The following is a 21,198-nucleotide window of genomic DNA, read 5'->3' as shown; positions in this document are numbered from 1 at the left end:
AACTCCCACAAGCTATTAATAATTATCTAAAGTACTACCATTTTTTTTTTTTTTTTTTTTTTTTTTTTTATTTTTGTATATTTTCTCTTATTTTATTCTTAATTATAAGAATAAGTAAAAAGTTTTACATTCTCATGTATTGAAAGATTATTTTCTGTATTTGTATATCTTTAAATCCATAAGAATGATTATATTAAATCAATTATATCTAAGAACATTTCAATTACTATTCATTCCTTTTCAGGTGGTATATTGTTTTTACTTTAAAAAGCTTTCCAATTTAGCCTCTTTCCTCAGAACTGTGACTAGAGTTTACAGCACAGGAATCAACTCATCTCTTATATTCATTATTTTCTTATGATTCACGAGAGAATTGTCAATTAAGAGGAGCTAACATTCCCATCAGTGTTCTTGTAAGTTTTGTCTCATTAGCATACTCTCTAGACATCTATGATTTTAAAGTATCTGAGGCCTGTGCAGACAAGAGTGAAGTCCTGTGCCAAAAACTCTCCTTTTATCTCCCATAGAAGATTCCCAGATTGAACTATTGTGGATACTAAATTAAACTTAATAAATAAAAGAACATAAAATTTGCGTTTCAGATTTATTCTTTTCATATATTTCGTATTGAAATGCATTTTAATATATCTGAAACGCAAATTTAAACCTGAAGTATCACCTTCAACCGGAAATATAACAAACCAATCACTTCATCTTTTTTTTTTTTTTTTTTTTTTTTTTTTTTTATAATATTCTTTGTGATTGAAGGATGATTTTCTTTCTCACTATTACTCCGCTTTCAAAATTTCGGATTCAATCAGTACATTTTTAAGTTTGTTGAAGAAACTTTCTTCGTCATCATTTGAGTTCGGAGATGTGTTTCAAATCATTTACGTTCCTGCCATTCAGTTTATTCTATTTATTCTGAATAGAATTTTTATATTTTTCAGTTTTCTTGTTTTCTATGTAGAATGTTGCAAGTTGTTTAAGTCTTTAATTTGATCATTGTGTGTTCTTTTTCCATTGCTTTCCGTTTTGATCTATCTTTAACCGTCAATAGACTTTAGTATGAACCCATTAATTGTTCTTTAGATTGTCATAGGTTGCTCCAGTTGATTTATAAATTCCTGTAGTTTTTCTGGATCTGTAAAGTTTTGCGTTTTGTTAGCAACGGTAACCTTCATAATTGCCGGGTACAGGAGCCCAAATCTAGCTCCTAGAGATCTTAGTTGTGGTCTCATGTCTAAGAATAGTTTTCTTCTTTTTGCTGTTTCTTTTGCAAAGTCCGGGACAATGTATATTTTTGAATCTTGGCATTTAAGATTTTTGATTTCCTTGGCTAATTGGCATATTTCAATTGCTTGTTGGTGTCTTAAAAGTTTGAAAATTAAAGTTCTTGGACCTGTTTGAGTGTTATTTCTTTGTGGTGGAATCCTATGGGCTCTTTCAATTTCCAGTTCCGTTTTAAATTTCAATGGTAGTATTTTAGGTAGAAATTTTTCCAGAAATGCAATCGGATCATTCTTTTCCACTCCTTCAGGTAATCCGATTATTCTTAAATTATTCCGTCTTTCACGATTCCGGCTGTCTTCAAGATTTTTTTTTATCTCTGTTATTTCTTTCCATATGATTTTGCTGTGATTCATGTCTGTATTTAATTGTTCTGTAATATCTTCTAATGTTGAAATTCTATTCTCTGTAATGTCCACTCTTTTAGTTAGGATTGCGGCATCTTCCATTGCTTTTTGTAGTTTTTTGTTACTATCTAAGACAATTTCTTTTATTTGTCTTAGTTCTTCCATAACATCCAGATTTTTTTCTGTTGGTAATGGAATTTTAGAGGGTGTACCTGGCTCAGGTTTCGACCTCTTATTGCTTCCTGATGTTCCAGCTCCTAAGTCAGCTTTATTTTGTTTAGTTGAAGTCATATTTCAATATATATTTTAGTTTTTTTTTTTTTTTTTTTTTATTTGGTAGTAGTTCTTTTTAATATATTTTTTTATATTTTTTATATTTGCTTATAAGGAGCTATTCGTTTATCCAACCTTTCATCCAAGCCACGCCCCTTTTATTCAATATTATTAAGGCAACTGTAAGTTATTTGTTTTTTAGGCTCTATTGCAGACTCGTTGTTGGCACCTAGCCTGAAAAAATTTGTAGCCTTCTTTTCTAGCTCTCCTCTTACAAGCCCAATCGCAGCTTTTATCGAGGAGAGCAATATTCCATCCAATATATTACTTCAATCTTTCAATGTGCATGTATTTGTATTTCAGTGCCTCTCAATTACCTCAATGTCACTTTTCTTCAGGTCAAAGAAAATACCAATCCTTTTATTTGACCTTCCTCAGAGCCCAAAAACCTATAGTCTCTTATATCTGAATCTCTTAAATTACAACATGAGAGATTAACATTTATATTGAATCTTTCACAGTTTATTTTTGAAGTTAGCAGCAAGGAAATAGTTAAAAACCGTTGCCAAGTAGCTTTCACTGCAGATCTCTCCTCATTTCCAGCAGAGGACAGCTATTTCAAGCAGCCCATTACCTGAATTAAGCAGGCATCAGGCATTTCAAAAAAAAAAAAAAAAAAAACTTATCCTTGTCAGTAGGCAGCTCACCGGCCGACCCAGACTTTGTAAAAGTTTCTTTTTTTCCGATCCAAGATGGCCGCGGTCGTGTTGCAACGAGCAACTGCCTGTTAACACCCACCTTCGGGAAATCTTTCCTCTTCAAGACAAGACACTTGCACTTTCCTCTTGCTCTCTGCCAGAGAGCTTTGATCGTGCTAAAGAGGAAGGAAAGCCTCTCTGGCCTCACGGCGTCCCGGACCAGCCCACCCTGGCAACGTTTAAAAGTAAATATTGTTGTTTCTGCCTGGGGGACCCGATCTTGCCGTTTCTGCCAGCGGGGACCCAATCTTGCCGCGTTTGTCAGCGGGACCCGATCTTGCAGCTTTTGCCAGCGGGGTCCCGATCTTACCGGCTCTGTCAGCGGGGATCTAATCTTGTCGTCTCTGCTTGGGAGACCCGATTTGCTGTCTTTGCCGTTAAGACGGATTCAGCCCTCCACACCTCGTTTTTCAGAAAACGGCACTTTTTTTTTTTTCCGATTTTCCCCTTCAATTGACTCTCCCACCTAATCAAAGAGGTAAACTCCAATTTATATACTTTTAAGAACGTTTTTTTGTAGTTTTTTTTTGAAATTAAGCTTGTTTATACAGGAGCTCTTTCTTCATCCAACCGTCATCGTTCGCGTCCAAGCCACGCCCCCCGATTCTGCTCATTCAATTTTGCTGCACTATATGCCTGGAACAAACTTCGCAAAGCTGTGCATCATCATGCTTCCTTCTGTCATATTGAAATCTAGACTAATAACTTACCCTTTTGGGCTTTTCATCTTGGATCTATTCTCTACTCACATTCTACTACAATATCTTGTTTGTCATCACTAGATTATAAATTCTGTGGGAAACAAGTCTGTTCAGTGCTGCATATGCCTGGTAGCACTTTAGAGATGGCAAATAGTAGTAATATTTTTAGATGGAAAACATTTCCTATTAAAAATTGACTTACATAGTAACATAGTAAATGACTGCAAATCCAGTCTGCACAACCATGCATGCTCTATAATTTCATGATTTAATTTAAATTGTCCTTTTTTGTTATATATTTCTGAGCCAGAAACCCAGAGCTCTGCCCAGTACTGTGCTTAGGTTCCATCTACTGGAATCTCTATCAAAGCTCACTCCAGCCCATCTAAATCATCCCTGCCATTGAAGCTCTCCCCAGCCCATCCTCAACTGAATGGTCATACTCAGGACACAGACCTTGCAAGTCTGCCCAGTAATGGCCTTAGTTATTCAATATATACCCATTGTTTTCTGATTAGAGATCCTCTGTGTTCATCCCATTCTTTTTTGAACTCTGTCATCATTTTCCTCTCCACCACCTCCCTTGGGAGCACATTCCAGACATCAACCACCCTCTCTGTAAAGAAGACTTTCCTAACATTACTCTTGAGTCTACCACCCCTCAACCTCAAATTATGCCCTCTGGTTTTACCATTTTCCTTTCTCTGGAAAATATTTTGTTCTATGTTAATACCTTTCAAGTATTTGAACATCTGGATCATAACTCCCCTGTCTCTCCTTTCCCCTAGGATAGTGTATCACAAACTGTGCTGCGGCACACTAGTGTGCCTCCTGAAATTTCAGGTGTGCTGCAAGATGCTGGGGAGGAGGAGAGGCACCAGCTGACTGCCTATAGGACATGCCTCTCACGGCGAGAGGCACATCCTGTAGGCAATCAGCTGGCATCAGAGCCTCTCCTTCTCTCCGCACGTCTTCCCTTCCAGCACCCCCCACTAGCAGCTCAAGGCCTGTCTGAAGGGCCTTCACACATGTGCAGATGTTGACATGATGATGTCACACATGCGCGTGATGTCATCATGTCAATGTCTGCGCTCTTCTGAATTCCTCGAGCCACGGCCACTACATTTAGTGAGCTGCAGTTTGCAAGGGTATACATATTCAGGGCTTCCAGTCTCTCCTCATACATCTTTTGGTGCAAACCTCCTACCATTTTCGTCACCTTTCTTCGGACTGTTCAAGTCTTCTTATGTCCTTAGCAAGATACGGTCTTCAAAACTGAACACAATACTCCAAGTGGGGCTTCACCAACGACCTGTACAGGGGCATCAACACCTTCTTTCTTCTACGGTTATGCCTCTTTCTATATAGCCCAAGATCCTTCTGGCAATAGCCACCGCCTTGTCATACAGTTTATTTGCCTTTAGTTCTTCAGACATTATCACCCCAAGGTCCCTCTTCCCATCCGTGCATATCAGCCTCTCATCTCCCAGCACATATGGCTCCTTCTGATTTCTAATCCCCAAATGCATTACTCTGCACTTCTTTGCACTGAATTTTTGCCAGATATTAGACCATTCCTCTAACTTTTGCAGATCCTTTTTCAAGTTTTCCACTCCCTCCTTGGTGTCTACTTTGTTACAAATCTTGGTATCATCTACAAAAAAGGCAAACCTTTCCTTCTACCCCTTTGGCAATGTTGATCACAAACATACTGAACAGGATTGGCCCCAGTACCAATCCTTGAGGGACTCCACTACTCACCTTTCCTTCCTCCGAGCGAATTCCATTAACCACCACTCTCTGATGTCTGTCCGTCAACCAGTATCTAATCCAGTTCACCACTTTGGGTCCTAACTTCAGCCCGTCAAGTTTGTTCAAGAGCCTCTTATGCTGAAATCTAAGTAAATTACATCTAGCAAATGTCCTTGATCCAATTCTTTAGTCACTCAATGAAAAAATTCAATCAGATTTGTTTGGCACGATTTACCTTAAGTAAAATCATGTTACCTTGGATCATGTAATCTATTAGATTCTAGGAATTTCACTATCCTTTTTTTCAGCAATGCTGCCATTATTTTTCCAATAACTGAAGTGAGGCTTACTGGTCTGTTGTTTGCCGCTTCCTCTCTGTGACCACTTTTGTGAATAGGGACCACATCTGCTCTTCTCCAATCCCCAAGAACCATTCCCGTCTCCAAAGAGTTGTTTAAAAAATCATTAATAGGACCCACCAGAACCTCTCTGCACTCCCTCAATATCCAGGGATGGATAATGGAGACTTTATTTATATGTGAGATCTTCCTCCCTTCTTTATTATGGTATATGTATTTATGTATGTATAAAACTTTTGTATTTTCTTACTTTATGGTACACCTTGAGCACTGCATTGACGCGAGAAAGATCCAGAATGGGTCTCCAGTCATCTGAGCCTTTCTTTGGTACAATGAAGTATATGGAGTATCTGACCGAGCCCAAGACTTTAGGCGGTTTAGGTTTTATGGCCTGAACCTCCAACAACCTTCTCACTGTGGCCTCCACCCTGTCTGCTTTGTCTAGTCACTCCACTGGGGAGTCCACAAACCAGTCCATTAAAGGTCGGGCAAATTCCAGCTTGTAACCATTCTGCATGATTTCCAGAACCCAGTGGTCTGAAGATATCTGAGCCCAGGTCTGCAGAAAGTGCAAGAGCCATCCCCCTATCTTAAGAAAGACCGCTCCAGACATAGTATCATTGTATCTTTTTGGAAGATGACACAGGATGGGAACCGGAGGCTTGGTTGCATCTAGATCCGGCAGACCTCTGTCTGTATCCTTGAAAGGATAGCTGGAAATTGTACAGCTGAGACCACCTGGAGCCATGAAAATTAGAGTGCCCTGAGTCTCTATAAGTTCTGGGTCTGCTGTCAAGCAAAGATTTCGGATGATGATCTGCTACGCTGGTTATGAGATCATCCAGTCTTTCCCAAACAACATTTGCCCTTTGAAGGTAACATAGTAACATAGTAGATGATGGCAGATAAAAACCCGAATGGTCCATCCAGTCTGCCCAACCTGATTCAATTTAAATTTTTTCTTCTTAACTATTTCTGGGCAAGAATCCAAAGCTCTACCCAGTACTGTGCTTGGGTTCCAACTGCCGAAATCTCCGTTAAAACCTACTCCAGCCCATTGCCTGATCCAGAGCATCCTGCAGGCTGAAACTGAATAGGCTGAAGCTTTGCTCGTGAGTTTGATTATGTCATACATAGCATAGCACTATAGTGGAACTTAATGATGAGCTGGCTAAGCGATTGGATGATTTGAAGCAGGTGGAAAATACTGAAGATTTTGAAAACATCATCAGGATCATTTAAAACAGATGGACCTGTATAAGCAAGAGATTTGCAGACAGAAAATAGTAAAATTTTGTCAAGATGAGGCTGTTTACACAAAGGGTATGTCTATCTGTGGATGAATCGTAATTGTAAACCAAGAAGAACCAGGTTTTTAAATACCAATAAGAAAATTGCATTTATTAATACATCTAGTGAATCCTCGATCATTGAGACCTCTGCCCCTTCGATTACTATGGGAATTAATTCCTCTTTAATGCTCTGTCGGACTCTTTTTTACAACTTCTAGGAGGGACAAAATCAACTACAGGGGACTCTACAGTACAAAACAAGACAAGGGGGCGCAAAACAACCAGAAACAACTAACGATTTTTTATTTTTACGATCGATAAGTAGAACAGAAGAGTCCCTTTTACAACTAGGGTTGTTGTTTGTTCCTGTATCTAGGTACGATTCATATAACACTCATGCCTACTTGCACACATTTTTCAGGACTTTGAAGTTAAAGTTACATTCTGAAAATCATAATACATTGGTTCAAGATGAAAGTAGAAAATCCTTTACAAATACACATCATGTCCCTTCCTTGTGGAACCCCCCCTCCATGGCCGATAGATACAATGATTGGGGCTTTTGAATAATTGGTTCTACGAGACCTTAGATAACTGGTACTAAGGTGTTTTGAGCATCACAATAATCTTTCTCTACAACAGGGGTGCCCAAATGGTCGATCGCAATCGACCAATAGATCGCAAAAGGCAACGCGAGTCGATCGCATTGCCTTTGCGATCTTTTTCTTCCTGCCTCCACCAGCCAGGCCAAGCGCCAGATCCACAAGACTTCACCTCCAACATCAATTCTGATGTCGGAGAGGAAGTTCTGGACCAGCCAATCGCTGCCTGGCTGGCATGCAACTTCCTCTCCGACATTAGAATTGATGTCAGAGGTGGCTTGTGGGCCCGGTGCTTGTATGCACCAGGCCTGGCTCGGGGAAGCAGGGAGAAATTGGCATGGGGGGGAGGTTAGGAAAAGAATCAGGGAAGTGGAGAAATTGGTGCGATGGCTTGGGGGGGGCAGGGGGAGAGAGAAAGGCAGGCAGGCAGGGGGAGAGAGAAAGAAAAGCAGAAATAAAGAAGGGGGCAGGGGGAGAGAGAAAGGCAGGCAGGCAGGGGGAGAGAGACAGAAAGAAAAGGGGAGGGGGCAGAAAGAAAGAAATATTGGATTTACAGAAGAAGGAAGTGCAACCAGAAACTCATGAAATTAATAATAATAATTTTATTTTTATATACCGCCTAACCAAAAAATGGTACTAGGCGGTTTACAACAAATAAGCATAAGTCATACAGTGGAGAATAATTTTAAAAGGAAAAACCAGTTCAAAAGAAAATACAATAAATAAGAATTGGTCCTACAGTAGGAAATATGATTTAAAAGAAAAATGCAGCGATCCTTGCTGCCACCTGGTCGGAGGATTTGCAGTGTACGCTTACAGCCTTAAATGTACAACAGGTCTTGAAGAATTTGTGGAAGCTGTCTTCTAATGTACTTCAGCTTAAATTTCTTCTTCGGCTGTATATCCCACCCCTGAGAGCCTATCGGATGGGAATTACCCTAATGCATAACTGCCCCAAATGTACACAGGCTCAGGCCACACTGGGCCATATAAGAACATAAGAACATAAGCAGTGCCTCTGCCGGGTCAGACCACAGGTCCATCCTACCCAGCAGTCCGCTCCCGCGGTGGCCAAAAACAGGTCAAGGCCTGTCTGAATCATCAGAAGGGGCTCCCCTGCCACCATGGTTTCCCATTTAAGTTCTGCCCTCCTATTGAAGTCCTAGCCCTCCGGTCTTGCACATGCACGACCAGGTTGGTTTACTCAGTACCCCACGATCCCTCTATCCCTCAGGAATCCATCCAATCCCTGCTTGAATCCCTGTACCGTACTCTGCCTGATCACTTCCTCCGGTAGCGCATTCCAAGTGTCCACAACCCTTTGGGTGAAAAAAAACTTCCTTGCATTTGTTTTGAACCTGTCTCCCTTCAGTTTCTCAGAATGCCCCCTCGTATTTGCTGTCCCCTTCAGTCTGAAGAATCTGTCCCTATCCATATGTTTTGGTCCTGCCCGTGTGTCAAGTAATTTTGGATTTGTTTGGGATATTACACGACTTCCATATGGGGCAGGCGCTGGTTGCCTACGCCCAGAGCACTTTTTGAGCTCTTCCAGTTCACGTCTCCTAAACCTAAAGGATTGTCAGAATTTATAGCCTGAGCGATGTTAATGGGAAAAAAAAGTTATTTTAACCAATTGGCTATCAGCTGACCCTCCGACATACAGTCATTGGAGATCCTTGATGATTACTCAAGCCTCTTTGGAGCGCAGACACTTTCAATCTCTTGATGAGGGTCCGGGACGCCGGTTTCAGGCAATTTGGGAACACTTTTGGATGGATCTTACTCCTCATGCCCGGAGTAGACTTTTGAATGTCTGATTTGTTGTTGTGATCGTTTGAGTGCTCAGGCTGTTGGTTTGTAGGCTGGAGTGGGGGGGGGGGGGGAAGTTGGGGATTATAATGTGCTGATATATCAGAAAACTGTTTTATTTGGTTATCTTTGTACGCTTGCACTTTGTTATTTAATAAATATATTTCAACATGAAAGAAAAATACAATTTATAAGAAAGGTTCTAAGAAGATTACAACAAATAAGAACCGACCATACAGTAAAAATACAATTTAAAAGAAGATACACCGCATGATGGAAATTACCAGACAAAAAGGTATGAAAAATGATTTTATTTTCAATTTAATGATCAAAATGTGTCCATTTTGAGAATTTATATCTGCTGTCTATATTCTGCAGATATAATATACTCTCTCCCCTTTTACTAAACCATGATAGTGTTTTTTTAGCGCAAGGAGCCTATGAGCATCGGGAGCTGCGAGGGGCATTCAGTGCAGCTCCCTGCTCTAAAAATCGCTATTGCGGTTTAGTAAAAGGGGAGAGGGTATATTTGTCTATTTTTGAATAGTTATTACTGAGGTGACTGCATAATTTAAAGTCATCTGCCTTGACCTCTGAAAAAACCCCAAATACAAATGATAATTAACATTTTCTCTGCGTACAGTGTGCTTTGTGTTTTTTCAAAATTTTATTGTTGGTAGGTCATTTTGACTTGATCATTTTAAAAGTAGCTTGCAAGCCAAAAAAGTGTGGGCACCACTGCTCATTAGCTCTGATGCAGGATAGAACCATAGCGATTCCCAGAATGGACAAAGGGGGAGGAGTGGTTACACGTGATAGAACAGCTTATCTACAGGAGGGATATCGCAGTTAGGGGATGTGGATACCTACCAAATTATTAATGAGGACCCCACTGGGCGATTTCAGAAGGAGGTATTGAGACAAGCAAATCAGGTAAGGATTATATCCCCGAAAGAGTTTAAATATCTATACTGTAAGCACTCGATTATCCCTTGGAAATATTTCTTGCCCAAAATTCATAAAACATGAATAACTCCCTTGGGTGCCCTATTGTTTTCTGCCAATTGTCTCCCTTTTTGAGCAACTATCGCAATATATAGATTATTTTTTTCAACTCTCTGTATTATCCATTTCCTCTTACGTACGTGATTCTGTGGATCTTATGCAGAAACTGATGGGACCGAGTACACCTACTGCAGCTCAACATAGGATAATGCTTGTTATAGCACTCTATACAAATTTTCCACAGTTAGAGGCAATAAGGGTGATTAAGAAATATCTATCTAGCTCTCCTAAGGTAGCCAACATACTTGATCTTCTGTTAGCAATGTCCTGGTTTGTTATTGAAAAGAAATATTTTTCTTTTGAAAATGCTGGGGTTTCTTTGCTGTTGGTTTTTTTTTTTTTTTTAATTTTTATTTATAAAATTTTCATTCTTACAATAAATGAATAGCATAATATTTAGTTTATAATAATTATAGTTGTATGTACATTATCATATCATATATATTGAATCCCTTTCCCCTGTTATTTGTTTTTTCATTTTTCCTCATATTAATTTCTATATTTCCCTCCCTAACCCTATATTATTATTATCAATGTGTTAAGATATCTGATCTTTAGAATATTTTGTCAATGGATCCCATATTTTCTTAAAATTTTTTTTTTTTTTTTTTTTTTTTTTCACATGTGTTGCATTCCTTTTTCTTGAAAATTAATAAAATGTGTTTAAAAAAAGGTACGACGGGTTGGGTAGAAATGTTTAAAAAAAGTTATCTTCGCTGCATAAGACGCATCGACATTTCCACCCACTTTTGGGTGGAAAAAAAGTGCATCTTATGGAGTGAAAAATATGGTATATTGAGAGCAGTATATATATATTGATTTTCAAATTCAGACATATAAACGCAGGCCACTGCAGGGGCCATTGTGGCCCCCATAGCTACTCTCTTGGTTTGCAAGAAAAAATGATTCCCACCCATCCCTACAATTAAACCCACCTCCTGCCCCAACCCACTCCCTCCCAACCACTACACACAATCCGAAATCAAAACAACAATCCAGCTCCAGTGTGACACTACAGGAAAATTCAGACATTTAACAAATGACTTTGTGCCCTGGGAGTTAAAGTAGACCAAAATGGTTCCCACCGAACACAAAACACCCGACGGAGCGGAATGTCCAGGGAAGTCAGCAACAGTCTTTCCATAGAGGCTTGCTGTATCATGATTGTACGCCAATGAACAAGAGTAGGGGATTCAGCAGTAATCCAGCAATGTAAGATCACTTTCTTGCCCAACAAAATAGCACGATCCAGGAATCCATGAAAATCTTTAGGAGATGAATGAGGCAAAGTATCCATAGTAAACAACATTGCAGGTCCAAGCACAAAAGGGTAGTGCCACCAAAATGAATTGACCCTAGGGCAGATCCAAAACTGATGTCCCAATGTAGCTGGAGAATATGCACACTTAAGGCAGCAATCAGAAGCACTCATCTTCGCTTTATATAAATAAGATGGAGACCGAAACAGACGCAAGGAGAACTTATAATTCAGTTCAATCAGCAGTACCTTTGGGGTAACACGAGCCGTTCGCTGCAGTCCTCTTTTGAGCATAAAGGCAGTGACAACACAAGGTAAATCTGCAGTCCATTTGTCCGCATAATACTCATACTGCAATTTACTTTTTTTTAATGTCCCTTTCGCTGGAAATACACGGGCTGACCGCCAACCATCCCCCGCCACTGCTCAATGCTGCTGCTCCCCATTCGCCTGCCTGCCGATGCTGCTCCCTGCTCACTGCCGCTGTGCCGCAACTCCAGGAAGGTAAGGGCCAGCGTGCGGCTGGCCTGGACCTTCTCTCCAATGTCCTGACATCAGTGGAAGGCCTGTGGGCTGGCGGCGTGCAATCGCTGCATGCTGGCTCTTCCCTTCCTGGAGTTGTGGTGAGTGGCGGCGGACCGGGAACAGAGGAGGAGGAATCACTGTTGCAAAGGAAAAAACGTGGAGCCAGGGGGGGAGGGTCCTAGGCGCTATCAGCAATTTCTGTGCAGTGATTTTCAATAGTGCAGCAATTTTCACTTGCAGAGAGAAATCAACGAGGAAAAAAGTAGCATCTCTTTCAGAGGTGTATAGCAATGTGGGTTGAGACTTAGGGAAGCTGAGGTTCAAATTCTGCTTCTCCTATTGATGTTTCTTGTGGCCTTGGGCAAGTCACTTAACCCTTGCGCCTGCCTTTTTGCGCTGCTGCAGCTGCAGCTAATTCAGGAGTCAGCTGAAGGGAAGGGCAGGACCGCCATACCGCTGGAGAAACTAAAATAAGGTATGGGGGGCCTGGGGCCCTTCCTGCCTGCCTTCTTGCCTTGGGGTGAGGGCCCTGCCTGCCTGCCACTATGCCTGCCTGCCCTGTCTCTGCCTGCCCTGTGCCCTATCCTGGCATACCACTAGACCACCAGAGGGGGACAGGGTACAGAGCCTGGCAAGGAGTGTGGGAATGGGTGCAGAGGCTGGCAGGGAGAATTTTGTTCAGAATGTTTTTTTTCTTGTTTTCCTCCTCTAAATCTAGGGTGCATCTTATGGTCAGGTGCGTCTTATGGAGCAAAAATACGGTACTTCTATACTGGTGTAGAAATGTTTTATAAATGACATTTTTTATCTGGCAAGGCTCTGCATCAGAACTTACTGACTTTATTGGGTATATTAACAGTTGTGATTCATATTTGCAATTCACTGAAACTGTTAGTACTAAACATATTAATTTTCTTGATATTACGGTAATGTATGAGAATGGACGTTTCGAGACTACTATTTATAGTAAGATTACAGACAGAAATTCTCTCCTACATTACTGCAGTTGTCATCCTAAACAGTTACGTGACAGCATTTTCAACTAATACCCACTAGATATCAAAGTTACAGTTAGTTAGCCCTCTGTGGTTAGGCCTGAGCTCTTGTTCATACAACCAACCGCATAGCTGGTGTATATATAAACCGGGGGCTCGCCACTGCTCCAACCCTAGTATGCCACTGGTTAGCTATAGACAGTACAAACACCCCAACTCTAGAACGGGTCCCCAAATCTCTATGTGAGAGACATGTTTAGGCCCGAAGCAGCACTGTAAGGCCACCACTTGTTAGATATGAATCCCTGTACTAGTTACCAGAAGACACCTCCAAAAATCCATGAATTGAAGAAGGCAAGATGCCCTAAAAGCCAAGCTGGATATGTGCGAGTCCAATTCTGGGGAGGGGGGGGTAAATAACCAAGTCATACTGCCATATCATCAGATGTAGTAAGATTGTCCAATAATAAAAGTTACATAATCCCAACCATGCAGCTTATTTTAAGAAATTGGAAAAACTGGGATAGGTTGAACTACATATTCTGGTGGGAATCCCTGTGTTATACTTATAAAATGGAACATTGCATGGCCATAGAACAGGGACGTTTTAAGAATTTTATGGATGTTTGAGAGCCATTGGCTAAATACTGTAAAGAGGAATAATTAATTTAATTTTATAGTCAAGTAAACATACACATTCGGTTGGGGGGGTACGGGAAGAGAATAGAATTGGAATTGATTCAAGGATTTTATGAATAATTTCATGAAGGTTTTAATATATTTGTTTATTAGCTGTGAGGGTGGGGGAAATTTCATTATGCAGTAGTATTTGTAAGTTTTGTTGCGCTAATTATGTAACATGCAAATATATGAATCATTCGTAGTTTGAAAAATCAATAAAGAATTAAAAAAACAAACAAACAAAAAAACAACATCCAACTGAAAAAATACAAATACTATGTATATCTCCTGCAGCCAATCACTGTGGTTTCCCAAGCCAATCAAGATGGTGAGACTGGTGCAGGCAGAGACTGGGCAAATTGAAATGCCTCCAATACCATTGTGACAAATTGAGTTTTCCCCTCAAGCGTGCCAGGTATAACAGCGCAAACTGGATTTTCTTTTGGTACAACAGCGAGCAAGTGGGTGTAAATTCCTTACACTTAGCCTGAAGAGCAGCCAAATAGTCCTGAAAGCAGAGTACTTTAGAATTTTTGTAGATAAGTGGGCTGGTTGTCTGAATTACCTAAAGAATGTCTTGCTTGTGAGCTGAGTTAAGCAATTTTTTTAACAAATTGATTTCAATATTATATCAAGTAAACTTGTACAGAAAGCAAATTTAATTTAACCACAGCATATTACAATCATATAAATCTATACTTAACAGTGTTAAGCAAATACAAAAGAAACTATTATGGTAAAATTAGCTCAAGTCCTCATTGGATCCAAGAATTAATTGTGAGAAAACATAAAGAAAACAATCAAAGAAGTAATGTTGTTCCTATAGATCGGGAAGGAAGTTACTATTTTCTTTAGAGCTCAACCTTAGATTTTTTTCCTTGTCAGACGGGACATCGCCAGAAAATTGGTCAGATGTTGGGGTTCAAGGAATACATATTTAATTGAATGGTAATGGACAATGCACTTACAGGAGTGTCTCAAATAAAATGTAGCCCCTAATGAGGTGACCCCGGTTTCAAAAAAAGGAAATCACATCTACGTTTTTGCGTAGTTAAGCAATTTAGCACCCAGAGCACCTAGTCTATGGACTCTTTCTATTAACAGTGGGCCGTGAGTTATCGGAAGGCTCAGCGAACAGGATATCCAGGCCTCTATGAAGGAATGAAGCTCACCATCCTTCACCATCTCAGGAAGCCCAAGTAAATGGAGGTTCTCCCATCAAGACCATTTTTCAATATCCTCGATCTGATCTTCGAGAGCCGCAATTTGTGCACGCAGGTGTTGTTGATTGTTTTCCCATTGTTGCACGTGGTCTTCCAGCGTAGGCAGACTTGTTGATATGTGGAGAACTCACCCTGCGAAGTCTCCAGACGCGTGTCTACAGTATCCAGTTTGTCGACAATAGGCAGCAATTTAGCGGTCAGTGAGCTGTCCAAGATTTGTTGCACCTCGGTCACCACCTCTGCTACCCAGGCCAAACTAACCATAAACGGCTGCAAGATCTCACCTTCCGCCATCTTGGAATCTCCTGCAAGGGTCCGGTCTCTGTCTCTTCAAGGCAGTTTGGATGCTATGAGCCAAGAACAATTTGCCCGCTGGAAATCAGCACAGCTCCCAGTGTCCATAGAAGTGTAAAAAAACACCATTGGAAGGGAATAAAGTTGCAAGAGCTTACACCATTGACCTCACTCCGAAGAGTTTAAACAAGGAAATTGAGTGGACAGTGATGTGAGGTCATGAGCGGGGTTACCTTTAATATAAAGGTGACATCATCACGGTACATACCCTGCAGAATGAATTGGACTCTCGAGTGGAAGGCGGATGGCTGCTGGGCCTGTGTTTTCTTCCACCTGGTTAGTGGCCATTTTGATAGATATTTTTATGGATTTTGAAACAATTGAATTTTTTCATGGATTTCTAAGTTGGTTATAATGTTTACTTTATGCCACTTTATCTTTTCATTTTCTTTCTCAGGAGCTGTTTTCTTCTTCCTGAAGAAGCAAACTGTGAAACATGAAATCGTGTAGAGGAAGTGATATGGAATAATAAATTACAACTGATGCACTAGGAGTATTGGAAGATTTCAAAGAGACTTTTGGATTTTTTGAATTCTGGTTTTTTTTTTTTGGGAATGGGACCTTGAGAAAGAGTGAATCCAGCAATGGAAACTACCTGCATGGATAATACAGCTAATTGCATTTGAGCAAGAACGAGTTAACTAAAGATAAGTTGAACAACTTTTACTAAATGTTCTATTGTTGAATGGTAAGATAGGCAGGTGGTACTCTGATGTAATAATGGGGGGGGCAGAGAAAAGGGTGAGGGAGGGACACCACTGTCCCTGGCACTTCTCACCCATGCTACGCCACTGGTTGAGCCATAGCCCTAGCAACTTTTAAGGGACCCTTCCGGAGCATCCCAATGCTCCATAACCAACACATTACCGTCAGGATGCCAGGGAAGCATAGAAGATTGGGCTCTCACGCCATTCATGATAGAGAAGGAAACAGAAGGGACCTGCTGAGAGTCCAAGTTAACTCCCAAAGCGAATCAGTAATCAGGTCCAACAGAGCAGAGGGCTGGAATAACAGGAGAACTGTGGGATCATTCTCAGGGTTAAGAGCCACCACAGGGTCTAACGCACCTGACTGCGACCCTGCATCCCCTGACTGAAGGTTGTCATGAGACAGCAATGGCATAGTAAGAAATCCATCATTGTCCGAATCACCCTTGGAAAAGTCCCCTAGAGCCTGGCAGACGTACCCTGGGATCTCCTGCCCCTCATGCACTGTCTGAAGTACAGCTAGACTTCCCACTGGAAGGTTGGCTGTCCTGAAAGTCTCTCCACATCAAATCAATAAATTCCAGAGAAAAAGCCATACTAGGCAGCACTGAGCCTCCTGTAGAGAAGCTTTGTGGCCTCCCCGCCCTGCACTTAGGATGACCACCATTCTGTGGCCCAGAAAGGAAAATCGCCCCGTTCTTTGCCATAGAGAGCAAAGGGGAGGCTAAGCCAGCATGTGGCATAAGGGCGCTCTTTGGGCGCCCATCCAGCGCAAAACTAGCATGAATTAGGGTCAAAAAAGCCTGAGGACTCCATTCCTGCCAGTTTTAAGGCAAAATTAGGTGATCTGGAGCTTCTGGAAAACTTTTGAAAAAAAATTGGGAAATCCAAGATGGCTGCAGTGGCAGCATTTTGATGCCAAAATCGCCTCAAAAACTATAAAAGGCAACTTAAAAACTAGTGATTTTAGGATTTTAGAGGAGGGGAAACATGAGGAAACATGCAGCAACATTCAAAAAACACCATTTGCAGCCCCCGCCCCCAATGTATCTCATAGGCTATAACAACCTTACTCACTGTGACCTGTGCTGGCAAGGTGCTGAAGCCTGCCTCAGCTCCTAAGGTAGCTGGATCTAGGAGAAGAAATTACTGAGTCAAGCAGAACATCTTTGGGCTGTGAGTCTGAATGGTGTTGGAGCCTCCAACCCTGTGGACCGCAGATGCTCAAAATGGGGGGGGGGGGGGGGGAGAGAGACGAAATGCAGCCAACACTCCGCTGAGCCCCCTACTGATACCTAACAGCCTGTGCTCAAACCCCTCCAAGCAGAATGTTAGCAATGCTACCAGGGGATGGCCACAAGCTCCAAAAAGGCTTCTGCAGGCTGGCACAGTTACAAGGGATTGGCCTGTGAGCTGCAAACCCAGTGGCAGACAGAGCTGTACCCTCAACTAGGGAAGCTACAAGCACCAAAGATGAAGAAATTATTGGAAAAAATGCCCATAAATAAAGAAATAAGCAGAGCAGAAACACTCCTTCAGGCTCACGTGCAAAAAAAAAAACCAAAACAACTGTAGAGGGCAGCAGAGCCCTCTGTGAAGCAGGAGGGATTCAGAAAAAAATCTGGAATGGATTCCTTCTGAAAGGCTTGTGAGCACTGGAATGTAACACGCTTGTCCAGAATGACACATCTATTGTACTAGAATATTCAGCTTAGTTAGGATAAATCACTTTGAGTATTTATTGAGCCAACTGAATAATCTCATTCAAAAAAAATTGTATGGTGGAGCATGTCCACCATATACGATACATATCATCTATTATAATGCATTGTCTCCAACAAAGGTCTGAACCATGATTTAAACATTATTGCTATTCGTTTTGGCATATAGTATCACTTATACAATATTTTATATCCATTTTCTACCAGACTACTAGCTACTGAAACCTTAAATATTGAAGATTCGTTTCCCATCCTTTGTAGTCATACCTTGTACCCAAATCTCCCACCCTCTTTTGTACGCACATCTCTAAATGAGTCGTGGTGGTTAACAAAGCAGTGTATAACTGCAAACACAACCTCTCCCCATCTCCCCATTCACATGTCTTTTCTAATATATTCTCATGCATAGTTTTATATTTAATAAAAAGATTTTCAGATAAAACATGTATGCATATAAATATGTTTAGATCTCCAAAAATAAGAATTACACTCTCTAACCTTAATCATGAACTTCTCCTCAACACATACATCCACCTAAATGAGTATATTTTGAACATGAATATGCATTGGTCAATATTCAAAAGCCCCATTTCTGCACATAAAAGTATGTTTTTTTTGTGTGAAAATGCCTTTGAAAATTTCTCTCAGAAAGGCAAAAGTAAACAGGACAGGACTGTCAAAAATGAGAGGGACCAAGAGTGTAATAGAAAGCTACAGAAGTTGCCCAAACTCCAAAACTGGTGAGAGGGAGACATGCCTCCTTTGCAACTCACATCTAATGTGCTTCCATCTGGTAGTGTGTACTGAACCTTTTCCGTTTCCAAGGTCTCATCCTTCTGAGGGTTAATTGAAAGATAGCAGGCTCTCTGTATCAAGAAGAGAAAAGGGATATGTGATTGAGGCCACTATGCAGCATCATAATGATGGGAGCATCATTCTCACCTGCCTATCTGTGATAACTCAGTAGCACGTTATAGGAAATACAATTTTTAAATGAAGAGTATGAATAGCACAGTTACTTACCGTAACAGGTGTTATCCAGGGACAGCAGGCAGCTATTCTCACATATGGGTGATGTCACCGACGGAGCCCGGATGCGGAAGCCTCGCAAGCAGACTTGCTTGAAGAAACTAGAAGTTTTGAGTCGACCACACCGCGCATGTGCAAGTGCCTTCCCGCCCAGTATAGGGCTCGTCTCCTCAGTTCAGATAGCTAGCAGAGAAGCCAACCAGGGGAGGTGGGTGGGTTGTGAGAATAGCTGCCTGATGTCCCTGGATAACACCTGTTATTGTGCTTTATCCCAGGACAAGCAGGCAGCCTATTCTCACATATGGGTGACCTCCAAGCTAATCTGAATGGGATGGTGGGAGTGTTGGCAATTTAGGAGAATAAATTTTGTAATACTGTTTGGCCAAACTGTCCATCCCATCTGGAGAAAACATCCAGACAATAGCGAGAAGTGAAAGTATGAACCGAGGACCAAGTAGAAGCCTTGCAAATTTCCTCAATGGGTGTAGATCTGAGCAAAGCTACTGAAGCTGCCATTGCTCTGACTTTATGGGCTGTGACTCTACTGTGTAGGGGTAATCCAGCTTGAGCATAGCAGAATGAGATACAAGCAGCCATCAGTTGGAGATGGTACGCTTAGAGATAGGATGTCCCAACTTATTTGGATCGAAGGAGACAAAAAGTTGAGGAGCAGTTCTGTGTGGTTTGGTGCATTCCAAATAGAAGGCCAAAGCACAGTTACAGTCCAGAGTATGAAGAGCTACTTCTCCAGGATGAGAATGAGGCTTTGGAAAGAACACTGGAAGAACAATGGATTGGTTGAGATGAAATTCTGATACCACTTTAGGGAGGAATTTAGGATGAGTACGAAGGACCACTTTGTCATGATGGAACACCGTGAAAGGTAGATCAGCAACTAAAGCTTGCAGCTCACTGATTCGGCGAGCAGAATTGAGGGCAATGAGAAACACCACTTTCCAAGTGAGATACTTCAGATGAGCCTTGTCAATTGGTTCAAATGGAGGCTTCATCAGTTGAGCAAGGACAATATTGAGGTCCCAAACCACAGGAGGTGGTTTGAGAGGAGATTTGACATTGAAAAGTCCTTTCATGAATCTGGAAACCACTGAATGAGCAGAGAGGGGTTTCCCTTCAATAGGCTGATGGAAAGCCACAATTGCACTGAGATGGACTCGGATCGATGTAGACTTGAGGCCAGAAGTGTATAAATGCAAAAGGTAATCCAAAACAGAAGATAAGGAGGAATGTTGGGGCTCCTTATCATGAGAAAAATACCACATAGAAAATCTAGTCCATTTTTGGTGATAGCATTGTCTAGTGCAGGGGTAGGGAACTCTGATCCTCGAGAGCAGTATTCCAGTTGAGTTTTCAGGATTTCCCCAATGAATATGCATTGAAAGCAGTGCATGCAAATAGATCTCATGACTGACTGGAATATGTCTCTAGAGGACCAGAGTTCCCTATCCCTGGTCTAGTGGTAGGTTTCCTAGAAGCCTCTAAAATGTCTCTGACAGGTTGAGAAAACTGAAGAGGAGTCATGTTGAGAGGTACCAAGCTGTCAGGTGTAGAGACTGCAGGTTGGGATGAAGCAGAGATCCTTGACTCTGTGTAAGCAGAGAAGGAAAAACAGGTAGAAGGTATGGCTCCCTGCTGCTGAGTTGAAGTAGAAAGAAGTACCAAGGTTGTCTCGGCCACCAAGGAGCAATCAGAATCATGGTGGCATGATCGTTCTCCAACTTGACCAGAGTCTTGAGAATGAGAGGGAATGGAGGGAATGCATAGAGGAAGAGATTTGTCCATTCCAGAAGAAAAGCATCTGCCTCGAGGCGATGAGGAGAGTATATCCTGGAGCAGAACTGAGACAGTCTGTAGTTGTGGGGAGCTGCAAAGAGGTCTATCTGAGGCGTTCCCCACTTTGAAAAAATGTTAAGAAGAGGTGAGGAATGGAGAGTCCATTCGTGAGGTTGCAGAAGACGACTCAAGTTGTCCACTAAGCAATTTTTCGACCTTTGGATGTAGACAGCTTTGAGGAAGATGTTGTGGCGGATTGCCCAGTCCCAAACCTTCAGAGCTTCTTGGCAAAGGGAGGCAGATCACGTCCCTCCCTGTTTGACATAATACATGGCGACTTGGTTGTCCGTTCGAATGAGGACTACTTGGTCGTGAAGATGTTGAAAATCGCTCTGAGTTCCAACAGATTGATGCGACATTGACGATCCATATTGATCCAGTGGCCTTGTGTACGGAGACCATCAAGATGAGCACCCCAAGCATAGGTCGAAGAATCTGTCGTGAGAACCTTCTGATGAGGGGGCGTTTGAAACAACAAGCCTCTGGAGAGATTGGAAGAGAGCATCTACCAACGGAGAGACTGCTTCAAAGAAGGAGTGACTGTTATGTTTTCAGAAAGAGGGTCGCAATCCTGCGTCCACTGAGAAGCCAGGGTCCACTGAGGAA

At 41.6% G+C, this 21,198-nt stretch overlaps 1 protein-coding gene across 1 annotated transcript in view; it reads right to left on the bottom strand.

Moving 5' to 3' along the window:
• Positions 1–21,198, bottom strand: part of LOC117362031 (beta-centractin) — a 91,307-nt gene that overhangs the window by 14,073 nt on the left and 56,036 nt on the right. The window contains exon 7 of the mRNA XM_033947764.1: positions 18,486–18,578. Coding sequence (XP_033803655.1) covers positions 18,486–18,578 — 93 coding nt within the window. The remainder of the gene's footprint in view (positions 1–18,485; positions 18,579–21,198) is intronic.

Source organism: Geotrypetes seraphini, chromosome 6 (genome assembly GCF_902459505.1).
Source record: "Geotrypetes seraphini chromosome 6, aGeoSer1.1, whole genome shotgun sequence".
NCBI classification, from domain to species: domain Eukaryota; kingdom Metazoa; phylum Chordata; class Amphibia; order Gymnophiona; family Dermophiidae; genus Geotrypetes; species Geotrypetes seraphini.
Note: the sequence above shows the minus strand (reverse complement) of the source record. Positions and strands in the feature narration are given on the sequence as shown.